The sequence below is a fragment of the Pelophylax lessonae genome (assembly GCF_965119305.1).
Source record: "Pelophylax lessonae genome assembly, chromosome: 2".
Lineage (NCBI taxonomy): Eukaryota > Metazoa > Chordata > Amphibia > Anura > Ranidae > Pelophylax > Pelophylax lessonae.
The window spans coordinates 287,686,362-287,700,794 of NC_138769.1; the positions used below are offsets into that span (position 1 = coordinate 287,686,362).

At 42.7% G+C, this 14,433-nt stretch overlaps 1 protein-coding gene across 1 annotated transcript in view; it reads right to left on the minus strand.

Moving 5' to 3' along the window:
* Positions 1-557: 557 nt before the first annotated feature.
* CSF1 (colony stimulating factor 1) overlaps positions 558-14,433 on the minus strand; it is a gene marked incomplete at its 5' end in the record, with an annotated part of 33,478 nt that continues 19,602 nt past the window's right edge. The window contains 5 exons of the mRNA XM_082248030.1: positions 558-608; positions 713-765; positions 10,746-11,590; positions 11,627-11,950; positions 13,429-13,600. Of these exons, the coding sequence (XP_082104156.1) occupies positions 587-608; positions 713-765; positions 10,746-11,590; positions 11,627-11,950; positions 13,429-13,600 (1,416 nt within the window). The 3' untranslated portion in view covers positions 558-586. The remainder of the gene's footprint in view (positions 609-712; positions 766-10,745; positions 11,591-11,626; positions 11,951-13,428; positions 13,601-14,433) is intronic.

Sequence of the window (14,433 nt, forward strand, 5' to 3'; positions counted from 1 at the left end):
CTAGGCAGAGAGTGAGAGTATACCCCCTGGCCCTGCCCATAGGCGTAAGTCAAGCTTTTTTTCTGCCTAGTGTCATACTCCTTTTGGGGGCAGAAAAACCCAAAGGTTAAGAAGATCAGGAGCTGTGTCTGTCAATGAACGATAGAGAAAATTAAAATACAGATTATGCTGCTGAGAAAATACACAGCAGTGGTAAAACCAGTGTATTTTAAGCCAGCTATAGACAGAGCAATTTTCTTTACTGCAACCATGGGGAAACTGTCCCCGCCAAGAGAACATAGTGATTACTGCTAGCGACTATAGTAGCGTCTAACAATAATCACATGTAAAATCAGACAGGTTGGTTGTACCCACTTTGATCGATCAACTTCTGTTCATTCAGCCTGCCCATAGATGGTTCCTGCTGAACTGGCTTAGATTTGAACCATCTATGGCCGGCTTTATTATATGATCCCCACTGATAGATAACAGTAATAATGACAGCATAATGACAAACTGGGACAACATGTTCATACTGCAAATAAAGCTTTTTTTAATGTTAACTAATAGGACTTACCTCTACATTTAAACCTAAACATTCTCAGGCTCACACTGCAGGTGCAAGGGGCCTAAAAATAAGAAGGCATAATGGCATTGTTAAAAAGATGGTAGCAAGAATGTACATGTAGTGAAACATTTTGAAGAAATAAATAGAAATAGAAGGTTCACTTACATCATTTCAGCCGACTCTGGTGCTGGTTCTCTATTCAGTTGTCGTCTTAGACGCTGTATGAAAAAAATCAAAATATAGAATACATTTAAAGGTGCATCTTCTTTAGTGAGATTCTACAAACAAAATAAACTTGTATGGTTGGAGAACACAAAAGGCAAAGAATTCATGAAGATTTTGAATTTCTTTTTTTTTTTTTTTTTTGTCTTTTTTGGGTAGGTTTTCCCTCAAACTCAAAACCTGTCATGGTGAGGAAACAGATAAAAACATGACAGATGTTCAAACTTTTCCCTCCCCTTTTTAAAACTAAAAATATGTTTTGGTGGGTTCTTGAGCTTTAACTGTACTACAGTGCCAAAAGCATATTACTGTAACCAAAAGGCGCAAAACACATAAAATTCACAATTCTGCACAACAAGCTGATTAACCTCCCTGGCGGTATGATTATGTCAGGAATTCCGTACCAAAAGCGGTACAATTTTTTGCATGGAAATTTGTCGTTATGTATTATAGGCCTACAATTTTTAGTAATTACTGACTTAAACCTGACCAAAACAAGACTCTAGTAGACCAGTGTTTCTCAACCTTTTTTCAGTCAAGGCACCCTTTTAAATTATGGACAGTCTCAAGGCACCCCATTGTAAAATGTAAAAGAACTGTTCATATAGATTTACATAATGCAGCAACATCCACACGTAGGATACCCAACGCTAGAGGTGATTTATTCTTCCAAAGCAAATAAACTTTTGCACACTGGTACTGACTAGTATTACAATGTTTCTCTTCTCCCTCGATCTCTTTTCATCAGTCAGCTAATGTCACCCCAGTGCTGAGGGAGCGGGGCACAGAAGGGTGGAGGCAACAGACATCTTTCTTATTAACTTATGATGTCATTGGTTGTTAGTATGCCAGTGTCTAGAAAGTCGTAATGGTGCATAATGGAAACCAATGGCTTTGTATAACTAAAAGGCAGGCGTAATCCACCTCCTGGCTTGTATATTATTTTTGATAAATTTTTAGGCATTTTGCCAAGGCACCCCTGAAGGACCCTCAAGGCACCCCAGGGTGCCTGGGCACCCTGGCTGAAAAAGGCTGTAGTAGACATCCCAGATGTGATAAATTTGAAACACAAATGCATGAATTATAATCTAATCAATAATATAATTGTATTATATAATATATATATATTATAAAATTATATTATTATAATTCATGCGTTATATATTATATATATATATGTGTATATATATATATATATATATATATATATATATATATATATATATATACATATATATATATATATATATGTATGTATATATATATATATATATATATATATATATATATATATATATATATATAATGTTATGTGTTTGTGTTTTGTGCAACATTTGAATTTCCCTCCCAGTTCCGCTCCCATGCACCATTGCTGCTGCAGGCAACGGAACCAGGAAGTCATCAGACCGACGGACGAGCGGCGGGGATCTCGGCTGGCGATCACAGCAATGAGAGATCATCGCTGGATCACCAGGAGAAGGTAAGGAACACCGCTGCACGCTCTGCACATCTACCCCGAGCATGACTCGGGGATACCGATCATAGCATAATAAATCCATCCCGAATCACGCTCGGGGATACCGCTAAGGGGGTTAATGTACAATGTGGTTTTTATGCATATTTATTATATGAACTAGATAGCTTGCACTGAGGCACATGTACATCAAAGATATTTAGGTGAGTGGTAGGGGGGGGGGGGGGGCAGTAAAAATGTGAATTTGAGCCACATTTTAGGCTCCCCTCCCCTTGCTGCAAATGGGGTTTACATTACACACAATGCTTCACGGCCATGGCAAAAATGATCAAACATGACACGAAAAGTGGGCAGTCCAAGAAAAAAAAAATAAGATTAGGTTATAGCAGGCAAAGCAGACGGGGAGTGGGTGTCACATTGGGGTTGGTTTACTAAGGGGAAATAGACTGTGCACTTTCTGCAAGTGTAATTGCTCCAAAGAATAGTAAATAAGAAGAAGCTCTGCTGACTTTCCACATCCAATCATGTGCAAGCAAAAATTCAATTTTTTTTTATTTTCCTTGCACATGATTGGATATTCTTTGCAAAGTGAAGTTTTTACCTCATTTACTAAGCTGTGGAGCAATTGCACTTTGCAAAGTGCACAGTCTATTTTCCTTTAGTCAAGTCAACTCCATTGCCTTCTCATCGCCTGTCAAATTCAATAGCCAATTACTCTTCAAAAGGAGCAGTACATTTAGACGCAAGTCTAAATCTAACCTAAGGAAAATAACAACGAGGAAGTTATCTGTTCCCTAGGGCTTACATTACTAAAAATATGTTTAAAGTATGACTATGAAGCCTATGGCAGCTAGGCTGTTTGTTTAGCAAACAGCGCAAAACTATGATCAACATCTCTCTAAGATAATATATTCCTAGGAGTTCTGTTGCACATACGATATGGGTAATCCAAAAGTGATTTCCTGTAAGGCTTAAGGCCCGTACACACGTACCGATCGTCGGCATACTAACGTCGGTGGACGAAGGATCTGCCGATTGTACGCGTGTTAGTATGGTGCCTCCGACAGATGTCTGCGCACAATCCGCGGACAAAAGTCTTTCTTGCAAACATGAAAATTTTTGTATGCCGACACCAGAACGGACGATTGTTCGCCTGTCAGTACAGAATTCGGCCGACAGACCGCAGATTTGCAAGACTGGGCATGCTCAGAAAATAGAAAACACAGGGAAAGTTAACCATTACATGACATCACTTCTGCAGTCCGCGGACAAAATTCTTGTGCTGTCCTTGTGCTGTCTTTGCACTTTTCAGCAGACACCGACATCCCGGGGAGAAAAGAGGAACATTTGTATGCCGACCATCGGTACGTGTGTACGGGGCTTTAATCACACAGGTGATCAGTCTCCTGAAGTGTCTGGAGCCGTTTGTATACCTTTTATTTCACTTCACTGTGTAATCACATGAGCACATACTTTAGCCAATCAGTGGGAGCCACAATTATTGTTGCTTGGTAGGGCATCAAATACTTATTTTACTCACTGAACTGCAACTCAACTTATAACATTTTGTATCATATGTTTTTTTTCTGGATTTTTGGTTGATATTCTCTCTATCATTTAAAATACACCTATGATAAAAATTATAAACCGTTCATTTCTTTGTAAGTGGGCAAACTTACAAAATCTGCAGGGAATTCTTTAGATATTTTCTCCATTGTATATTAAATTAAAAATTGCAACATTTTCCTGTCATAAACAAAGGGCCCAAAACCTTTCTGTGAAAAACGACCTGTACTATATGGCTCTAAGACATGGGTGTTCAACCTTTTGGCTTCTCTGGGCCACAATGAGTGTAGAGAAATTTTCTCGGGCTGCATATAAAATATATACCATAGTTAAGGTATATAAGTAATAAAATGCCGCCGCGCCCTTCCCGCGCTGCCGCGCCCATCCCCCGCACTAATTTACCACAGCTAGAGGATGAGCAAATGAAATGGAATCAGTATACAGAGGTTTACTTCTTCTGAGCGATCAGTGATCGCTTCAGTGATTTGAAGTGATCATGGTGGTAGGAGTCAGAAACACTGCACATGCTCGCCCCCCCCCCCCCCCTCCGAGGCAGCCTCTGCCTACCGTTAGCTGTAAGTTGCTGTGGCCGTGCCCCCGACCCGACTTCCTTCCTCCCCAGCAAAAAAAAAAATTGTCAGGGGGCAGTGGGCCGCATTGCCTGTGGTCCCGGGCTGCATGCGGCCCTCAGGCCGCAGGTTGGACATGCCTGCTCTAAGAGAAGCACATTGCAAACACTTGAATTGCTGCTTCTCCCTGGAGCCATTATTTTGCTGCATATAAGTTGTGAGCTAGAAGAAAATGTTCATCCAGTTGAAAGGAATAATCAAACCTAAGTCTCCTGTATACCAGTCCTTGCTTCCACTGATTTTAACTGCTCTTTCACTTAAGTTCTGCCCAAGCTACAGTAGGTATATGTATTTGATTCTCAGTTTATCAAATATTATTATTATCATCTGTATATAACTGAAACCAGGTTTCAACATTCACTGCACTTTTAAAGCATAAAATTTAGTCGACTGCTAGGAGTTAATGAATACAGCATCTTTACACGCAAGGATTAGGTTTGCAGACTTATTCCTTAAAGGGCCACAGAACTCCTCTAAAACCACAAGTAACTTTTTCTATGCAGGCATAATGTTTAACTTATCCTTCACCCCATTAAATGCTCTTTATCAGTGCTAATTCCCCAGAAATGTATCATCAAAATCACCAAAGGCTACGCAATTGAATGCAGAAAAATCTACACTATAGAAACCTTTATTTTTTCTTACAGTATTGTTTGATTTATATTGTATAGAGTTTCATCTTTTCAATTTATTGGTGATTGTATTCATTGATGTTCATATTATTTATATTATTTTATCATTTGATTTCATCGAGAGTTTTATAGTTTCTTGGATTTGCACACTCTTTGTTTATTATTCACCTAGATACCTGACCTCATGGTCGGATTATGCTTTGTAAAGCCCAAAAAAGAATTACCATCAACTGTGCAGGGTGAGATTCTGCCATACTTAATATTTTATGTGAGTGCTCATGTCTTCACATTGCAGTTATTGGTAATTGTTGTTAGTCAGTTAGGTAAAATCTGACTGTGGTATTCTTTGTATAGATAACCTTTTTAAGAGAATAGAATGTTTGATTTAAAAATAAAGAACATTGCACGCACTCTTGCATTTTCTACCCATATTTTCAGTGGCAGTGGCATTTTCTATTTTATGCATTAAAAATAGATTTTTTAGGTAAAATGCAACACAAGCTGGACCACTCATCAAATACAAGTTATATTTTACAGAGCTGTTTTACTGTATTCCAATTCCGAGAACACATTTTACATTAGTATAAACATACATGTACAGTACAGTAGTAGGACACTAGGCAGAAAAAACACTTGGCTACGCCTATGGGCAGTCCTAGCTGGTATATTTCCCCCTCTCTGCTGTAGACCTTCAGTTTAGCAACAAGCAGTTTTAGAAGTATCAAAACTTCATAGAAGGGTGGGTGCTGTGTCCGTCAATGAACTTGAAGAAATAGTTTTTTTTATGGCAAGTACAAAAATCCTATTTTCTATTTCGGTCATTGAAGGACATAGCACTCCATATTCAGAACAATAGGGACATCCCCAAGCAGTGCCAAAACATGAGGGGTGGGACAAAAATATCCCAAGGCTAAACATAAGAAGTCAATCAGGTAACAGGAGCTAAACAAAGAAACAACTGGAGCCTAACCTGAACAATACACCCCCAAAGAGGGAAAAGACCCTCTAAACAGCAGTCTGCAAAACCTTGTAGCCAAAAGAAGCATCCGCAGATGCCAAAACATCAACTTTGTAGAATTCTGTGAAGGTGTGTACCGACAACCAAGTGGCCGCCTTGCAAACCTGCACCACTGACGCCTAATGACAGAAGGCCCAAGAAGCACTAAGCGCCAGAGTAGAGTGCGGTGTTACAGGGAAAGAAGGAACCTGACCCTAGATAGAATAGACACCGTCTGTCTAATCCATCTGGAAATGGTCGCAAAAGAAGCGGGCAGTCATTTTCTTGACCCATCCGAGATCACAAACCGTGAGTCGGACCTCCGAAAAGACTCTGTGGCTTCCAGATACACCCGATTCGCCTGAACCAAATCCAGGACATGCAACGCAAATTCCTTAGTATGAGCGGGTCTGGGACACAAAGAAGGCAACACAATGAATGGAAGTCAGAGACCACCTTAGGTAGGAACTATGGGCGTGGACGAAGAACCATCTTATGTAGGGGACCACAATGTAGGGGATAAGATAACGCTGCCAGTTCCGACACCCTGCGAGCAGAGGTGATAGCTACCAAAAAAGCCACCTTCTGAGAGAGCGTAAGCAGGGCAATCTCCCGAATATTTTCAAAGGGAGGCTTCTGGAGAACTGAGAACACCAAGTTCAAATCCCATGGCGGTAAAGAAGACCGCACTGGCGGAGTCAGGTGTCGAACACCTTGAATGAAAGTACACACCAAGGAATGCGTTGCCAAGGGTCGCTGAAAGAAGACTTCCAAGGCAGACACCTGGCCCTTAATAGTACTCAAGGCCAACTTCTGCTCAACACATTGTTGAAGAAGGGTCAAAATCCAAGCCACTGAAAAGGAACGAGGGTGAACACCAATCGACTCACACCACGCAATGTACGCTTTCCACGTATGATGGTAAATCTTTCTAGAGGTAGACTTCCTAACCTTCAGCATTGTCGAAATCACCAACCAAGGCAAATCTTTATCACTCAGCACCTGGCTTTCAACAGCCAGCTATTGTAAAGCAGGATGCAAGATCGGTCCTTGGGACAGCAGGTTGTCCCTAAGAGGCAGCCTCCAAGGGACGTTGGCGACCAAGCGCAATAGGTCGGCATACCAAGACCAGCGAGGCCAGTCCGGGGCCACCAGAATGACTGGAATCCCTTCTGCCTCGATCCTGCGCAGAAGCCGTGGAAGAAGCTGAGAGGAGGGAAGGCATAGATCAGACGATATTGGCCCCACCAGAGCATCTGTGGCGTCCACCAGAGGATCCTGTGACCTTGCCACAAACCTCGGTACCTTTCTGTTGAGCCGAGACATCAAGAGGTCTACCTTGGGGGTGCCCTACCGCAGGCATATCAGATGAAATGTGTCCGGGTGAAGGGACCACTCCCCTTGGTCCAACACCTGCCAACTGAGATACTCCGCCTTCGAATTTTCCACACCTGGGATGCGTATAGCAGAGGGGGCCGGAACTAAGCATTCTGCCCACCAGAGAATGCTGGCTACTTCCAGAGCCGCCAACACACTTTTTGTTCTGCCCTGGTGATTGACATAAGCCACCGCGGTGGCATTGTATGATTGAATCTGTACCGGGAGTCCCTGGAGCATATCCATCCAGTGATCCAGGCACAGCCTGATCGCCCGAAGTTCCAAGACATTGATAGATAGTCTGGATTCTTCCAGCACCCAACAACTCTGAGCCGAGCTCAGCCCCAGGGCACCTCCCCAGCCGGACAGACTGGCATCCATCGTGACTACTGTCCAATAGAAGAGGAGAAAAGACTTTCCCTGCCAAAGAGTCATAGAGCAAAGCCAGCAGACTAGGGAACCCCTGATTTCCCACATCAGGCAGATCTGATTGTCCAGAGACTTTGGTCATTTGTCCGATTTCACCAGGATCTCCCTCCATACGAGGGACCTCGTATGGAACTGTGCAAAAGGGACCTCCTGAAAGGTAGAAAACATTAGGCCCAGCACTCGCATGCAAGTCAAGAGAAGGATTTCCTGCAGGACAGCAACAGATGAATCGCAGCATGCAACTTCTGGAGTTTGTCTGGAGGAAGACACGCTCTGGCCAGAGCTGAATCCAGAGTCAGACCCAGATAATCCAATTTCCTGGACTGGTTCAGGGCAGACTTCTGATAGTTCAGAAGCCAACCAAACTCCTTTAAGGTCTGGATAGTGATCTCCACGTCATCCATCAATGCATATGAGGAGGTCGTCCAAGTAGCCCAGCACAGCAATGCCCTGCTGATGTAGCAATGCCAGAATCGGGGTCAACACCTTTGTGAAGACCCGAGGAGCGGAGGCGAGACCAAAAGGTAACGCCACAAGCTAATAGTGCTCCTCTCCCACAGCAAAGCAGAGGAAACATTGGTGTCGAGCACATATTGGAATGTGCAAGTAAGCATCTTTGATGTCAGTAGAGGCTAGGAAATCCCCCTGATGTAGGGATGCCCCCACAGTGCGCATGGACTTCATTCTGAATGTCTGTTCCCCGCACAAAACAGTTCAGGGCCTTGAGGTCCAGAATCGGACGAACCTTGTCCTCCTTTTTTGGGGACCGTAAACAGGTTTGAATAAAAACCTTGAAATCATTCCAATACCACAACCATCACTCCCTGAAGCAACAGGTCCTGCACCGCCATGAAGAGAGCTTGCAGTCAGGCTAGGGACAGATGCATGTTGGAAGGAAAGGACCTTTTCAGAGGGGCAAGAACGAAACTCTATCTTGTACCTGGACAGAATTACCTCGTGGACCCATTTGTCGTTCACCAAGAAGGTCCACGAGCCCGAAAAACCAACAAAGAAGTTCCCCTTACCCAAGGCATGTGGACTCTGATGGACGGAAAAACTTTTTTCATACTTTTGCCGAAAAAGGGCTGCGTTTGCGGCAAGGCTCCTTCCCCTTCCCAGAATGCGGAAGAAAAGTATTCTCCCCCTGTGGGACTCCTAATGTCATCCAAGACAGTCCCAAACAGGTGATCACCTTGAAAGGGCAAATAAGTTCAAGCTTTTTTAGAGGTTTGGTCCGCAGACCAATACTTAAGTCACAACACACGCCTAAGCACACCTGTCGAAACAGAGAGCTTAGAAATCAAGGGGGCGTCTCCAGAGAGGCATTGCAGACAAATTGCAGTCCCTGGACCAACTGGTCCACCAGTTCAAAAAAGTCAGGAGGAATCTGCTCACCCCCCAGACCATGGTGCAAAAGTTATGCCCACTCAGTGAGAGTTTGCGACACCAGGGCAATGGCCAGGACCCGCCATAGTGCAGAACCAGCAATAGTGAACATACTGTGGGCCACAGACTTCACTTTTCTGTCAGCCGGACCCTTAAAGGCTGGGGATTCCTCTACTGGAATCATAGTATGAACCAGAAAGGGGTGTTTTGGGTGCTCCCAATCTTTGTGGACAAACTTGTCAAAAATAGGAAAATCGAAGGGATAAGGAAACACTTTTGCCGTGCGATACAGCTTGTAAGTACCAAAAGGAACAGCCACCTCCGCAGCCGCCTCAGCTGCATCCTCCATCTTCAAAGTCTCCCGCACGGATGTAATCAGTGCATTAACCAGCGCTTCCTTGTGTGCTGCTACAGTTGTGGAGGAATCATCCTCACTATCTGACAGATCAGGAAGCGTAGCTACTAACCCCGCAGGGTGGGCCACGTCCGTGACGACAGAGCCAGATTCAGAATCTGATGAGACAGATGAGGCAGGGGAGAGCCACCCAAAGGCCACCTCCACTTGGGAAACAAAGGACTCCAGGACCACTGTCAGTACATAAACGGAAGGCTGGGACCCTGAGGAACCTGCTGCCTCTGAGAGGGGGTCAGGTGGGGAAGCATGCTCCTGAGACTCCATGAGTGAAAAAGGGGAACCCACCAGGAAACAGTTTCTCGCACCACCAGGGGACTCACCTGAGGCACCGCACCCACACTACCGCAGGGGCACCTAGAGACAAACACCCCGCAACCTGCAGCAGAGAGTGGGAGGGACCCCACCAGGACTCACCACCCCACCGGAGGAGCGCTGGTCTGCACAAGATATAGCCATGGATCCACGTGTGGCATCCAGGGGAAAAGGAAACCCAGGAGTCAACCCCAGGGGAAAGAGAGGAGCCCTGACAGCCATATATGCCACCCAGGAAGCTCTTTGTCATGGCCGCCGCTACTGTGCATGCTGGACAAATCAAAAATGGCCGCCTGACTGCACAAACATGGCCGCCAGCAGAGAAACACTCACAGGCCACCACTGGTCTGCATACCCTCGATGGCCTGATTGGGGGGACCACTGGATCTAGCTATCCAGCTTGTCGCCCAGCCCAGCAGTTGATTGTAGATCTCACAGAAAAAAAAAACAGGAGAAAAAAATGCCATTTAAAAAGGCAAGGTCCTTACTCCTGACTAGAAGCAAAAAACTGAAGGCTTATAGCAGAGAGGGGGAAGTATACCAGCTAGGACTGTCCTTAGGCGTAGACAAGTGTTTTTTTCTGCCTAGTGTCCTACTTCTGTAGGGGGCGATATAACCCTATGGTTCGGAATATGGAGCGCGGTGTTCGTCAATGAACAACGAGAAATAAAACTGTTTAACCATGAGTATTTAAAAAAAACGTATTTCAAGTATGATGTGCATTACATTAAAAAAAAAAAAAAGGTCATTAACACTTACCCGATAGCGATACACGGTATACAGAAGTCCACATAGAAACAATATTGCCAGAATGGTTGGAATCATGACCAGGAATAAGTTGCTGTTCTGTCCTCCATCATGACGCTGTTCTGTTTCAAGGATAGGGAGTGGATTAGAGCCATGAATAGGATCAACACCTCTGTTTGCCCTGTCCTCAGATAAAAAAGCAGCTACATTTTGCTGTAGCTGCTGATTGTTGTATGTGTACCCTCCCTCATGTGCTATTAACTTTGGATGTAAAGAAGCCTCTGAAGGTAGTGACTGGACTCCAGAGACAGGGGAAGACATTTTAGCATCAGAGCTGGCAGGCTTGGTTGTTACCATAGCAGGGAAAATGTAAGAGGCAGCCCAGCCAAGGTTTCTGATCTCATTTTCCTGTTGCATAGTTTGAAAAGATTTAATGGTAGGTGACATGCTTGAGGTTAGTTGAAGTAGCGTTGTAGTACTGTCATCACTGGTCAGAACCGGTTGAGGATGTGTTGATGCATATACCTTTAAAGTCTTATCCACATTTTCAACAGAGCGTCGCACTTTGGTTACAGTGCCTGATGATGACTCTATAGTAGGCTCCATGCTGGGCTCAGAATATTTCTGAAAGTTTGAAACCAAATTCTGTGAAACCATACTGAGTTCTGTAGTTTCCACTAACTCACCAACAACTGGTTCTGTTACAGCAGTTAATCCTCCTGCTTGCTGAGTAAAATCTTTGTTCACAACTGTGTTAGTAGTAGACAAAGTTTCAGTATGTGAGCCACCAGTATTTAAACTTGCCATGTTGAAATGCTCAGGATATGTCCTAGCTTGAGACAAACTTATGGCGTATGCTGGTTCAGTGATACTATTAGTAATGTCCAAGGCACTGGATGAAATGCTCATTTTAGTACGTGTAGACTCTGGGCCGGAGACCAGATGATCTGTGGTGGCAGCATGCAAGGGATCCGTGATGGTGGTTAAAGTCTGTGCTTCAGTTGGTGTACTTGATGACAGTTCTATACTCTCTGAGGAGCTCTGTTGAGGATTTTGTAACTCAGTGCCACTCGTATACTCTGTAATGGAAACTGTACTGAAGGGGATGGTGGATGCATGTGGGCTGCTCTTAATTTCTGACAAGTTGCTTAGGGATTTCTGAGTAGATGTAGCAGAAGGAATGGGTGTTGTTGGGGAAGGACAAGCACACTGAGGACCTGCAAGATTCAAAGAAAGAGGTAGAGGCTTTGATAAAGCCCTGGTCTGTACAAACACTACAGAGATGTTAAAGTGCCACTGGGTTTGTTAATGTGAGACAACAGACATTTTAGCAGCCTTGGGTTATGATGAGATCAAATACATGTTAAAGAAGCAATGGATTTGTTAATGGTGCTAGAGATGCTGACCAAGTCAAACAATTGGGGCCTTATTTACTAAAGTGTGAAGTACAGCAAAGTGCATTGAAATGAAGTTATGCTGGGCCCAATGTATGGTTTGTGTAGAAAGTGAGATGCTACATGCGTTCATTTAAATTCAGACTGCATTTTAGGCCCCTTTCACACTTGTGCAACTTGTCATGCAACTTTGGACATCACAGTTGCACGACATGTCGTTCCCCCATGTTTTCCAATGATAACCATTCATATATGCGCAACTTAAAGTTGCAGCAACTTCAAAGTAGTTCACGCACTACTTTGGTCTGACTTTCATGCAACTTCAGGGCCATAGACTTCAATGTTAACCCTCAAAAGTTGCATGAAAGTCATACCAAATTGTTATACTATGCAACTTGTGTGCAACAGTTGTCCATTAAAACTGGTCGAAGCCAAAGTCGTATCCATGTTGCACCCATCCAAAGTTGCGCCAAAGATGCATCAAAGTTGCACCAAAGTTGCACTCCAAAGTCGGTGCAACTTTGGAGTCGTACAAGTGTGAAAGGGGCCTTAGATGTGTTGTAGATGAGTTGACTCTTACCAACTTTTCAGCTACCTCTGCATTCCGACTGGTGTGTATGGGGAGCAAAGCAGTTATGGGGCAAACACATATCTGTGTACAATGCCTTGAAATGTGTGTGTTTTTTCAACATCCAATTGATTTTAGAGAAATTTTTAAAAATGGAGTTGCTTCTGTACATGATTGGATGTTTGAAGTGAACAGAGGTTCTTTTTAGCTCACTTTACATTTTAGGAAATCCGGTAAAGGATCACTTAAACTTACTGTACTTCACCTCACGTCTTAGTAAATTAGACCCAAAACCCCAAACAATGATCATCAATATTTAATCTTCTATCATATTTTAACACTTAATATGAAAACAGTACAGTAAACCCCCGCTCCATCGCGGTTCAGTTTTTGCGGTCCCGGTATATTGCGTTTTTTCTTTGTAATGTTATTTTACTATATAAATCATTAAAAATTAAATATTTTTGTGTTTTCCATAGCTCTTGCTATGTCTCTCAGTATCGTTTATGTGTTTAAATGAGTTTCTATTGTTTTAAAAGTGTGTTTAAAGACCTTAAAATGCTTTTACACGTACAGTGACAGTAAAAAAAACATGCCTACAATGCATTTTAATAGGGTTTTTCTATTTCGCGGATTTTCACTTTTCGCGGCTGGGTCCGGAACGTAACCCCCGCAATGGAGGGGGGTTTACTGTATTGGTAAGCATAGCTATTGATGGTAATATTAATCTCACCTTTTGCCAAATTATCATTTTCTTCCTTGCACCCCTCATACTCAATATCACATCCAGCTTCAGCTTCAGAATTTACTTTAAAATCTCGAAATATCAAAAATGACTTTTTTACTTTTTCCAAAATCTCGGCAGGTTTCAAATCAATGTAACTTGAACAGTCTGCTAGGGAATCCTAGTAAATTAAATAAAAATAGAGGGAATTAAATCTTAATATAAATATAATATAATAATTATTAATAATATCATTATAAAATTATATAATATAAATAAATATAAATATTAATTGCTAAAGGCACACATTTTCATGTGACAGGCCAATGTGAAATATACAAAGCTAAGGGCTATCAACATACAAGCTGTTCACCATTAATTTGTTTAGAATGTTACACAGTAAGTCAGGTTGAAAAAATACATGTCCATTTAGTTCAACCAATAGAAAAAAAAAGAAAAGGAATAAATAAATACATTGAAAACATCCATATACAGAACCCGATACCCACAGCTGATCCAGAGGAAAAAAACCCTATAAAGCATGGTCAATTTTCTTTTTCCACCAGGGAAAAAAATGTTTCCTTTCAGATTACCAAAAGGCAATCGAACATTTTCTGGTAAAACGATCTCTGGTGCTTTTTTTTGTAAATTGTAATAGGCTTTATATATTCTTTACATTCTGGAATACATCCAATCCAGCATGTTTCTAAACAATCAACTGAGCTGGCTAGGGCAAGTCCCTAAAGGAGTCTGTTCTACATTTTCCAAGATCCTTCTGTGAAGAAGCCTTTCTGGGTAAATCTCTTTCAGTTCCACTAATCTTTCCTCATAGCTGAACCCCTCCATGCCTCTTATCAGTTTGGTTGCCCTTTTCTGCACTTGCTCCGGCTCTCTGGTGTCTTTTTGTAAACTGGTGCCCAAAACTGAACTGCATATTCCAGATGTGATCTTACTTATTATTTGAAAAGGGGTGAAATGATGTCTCTCTCTGGAGTCTATATTACTTTTAATACA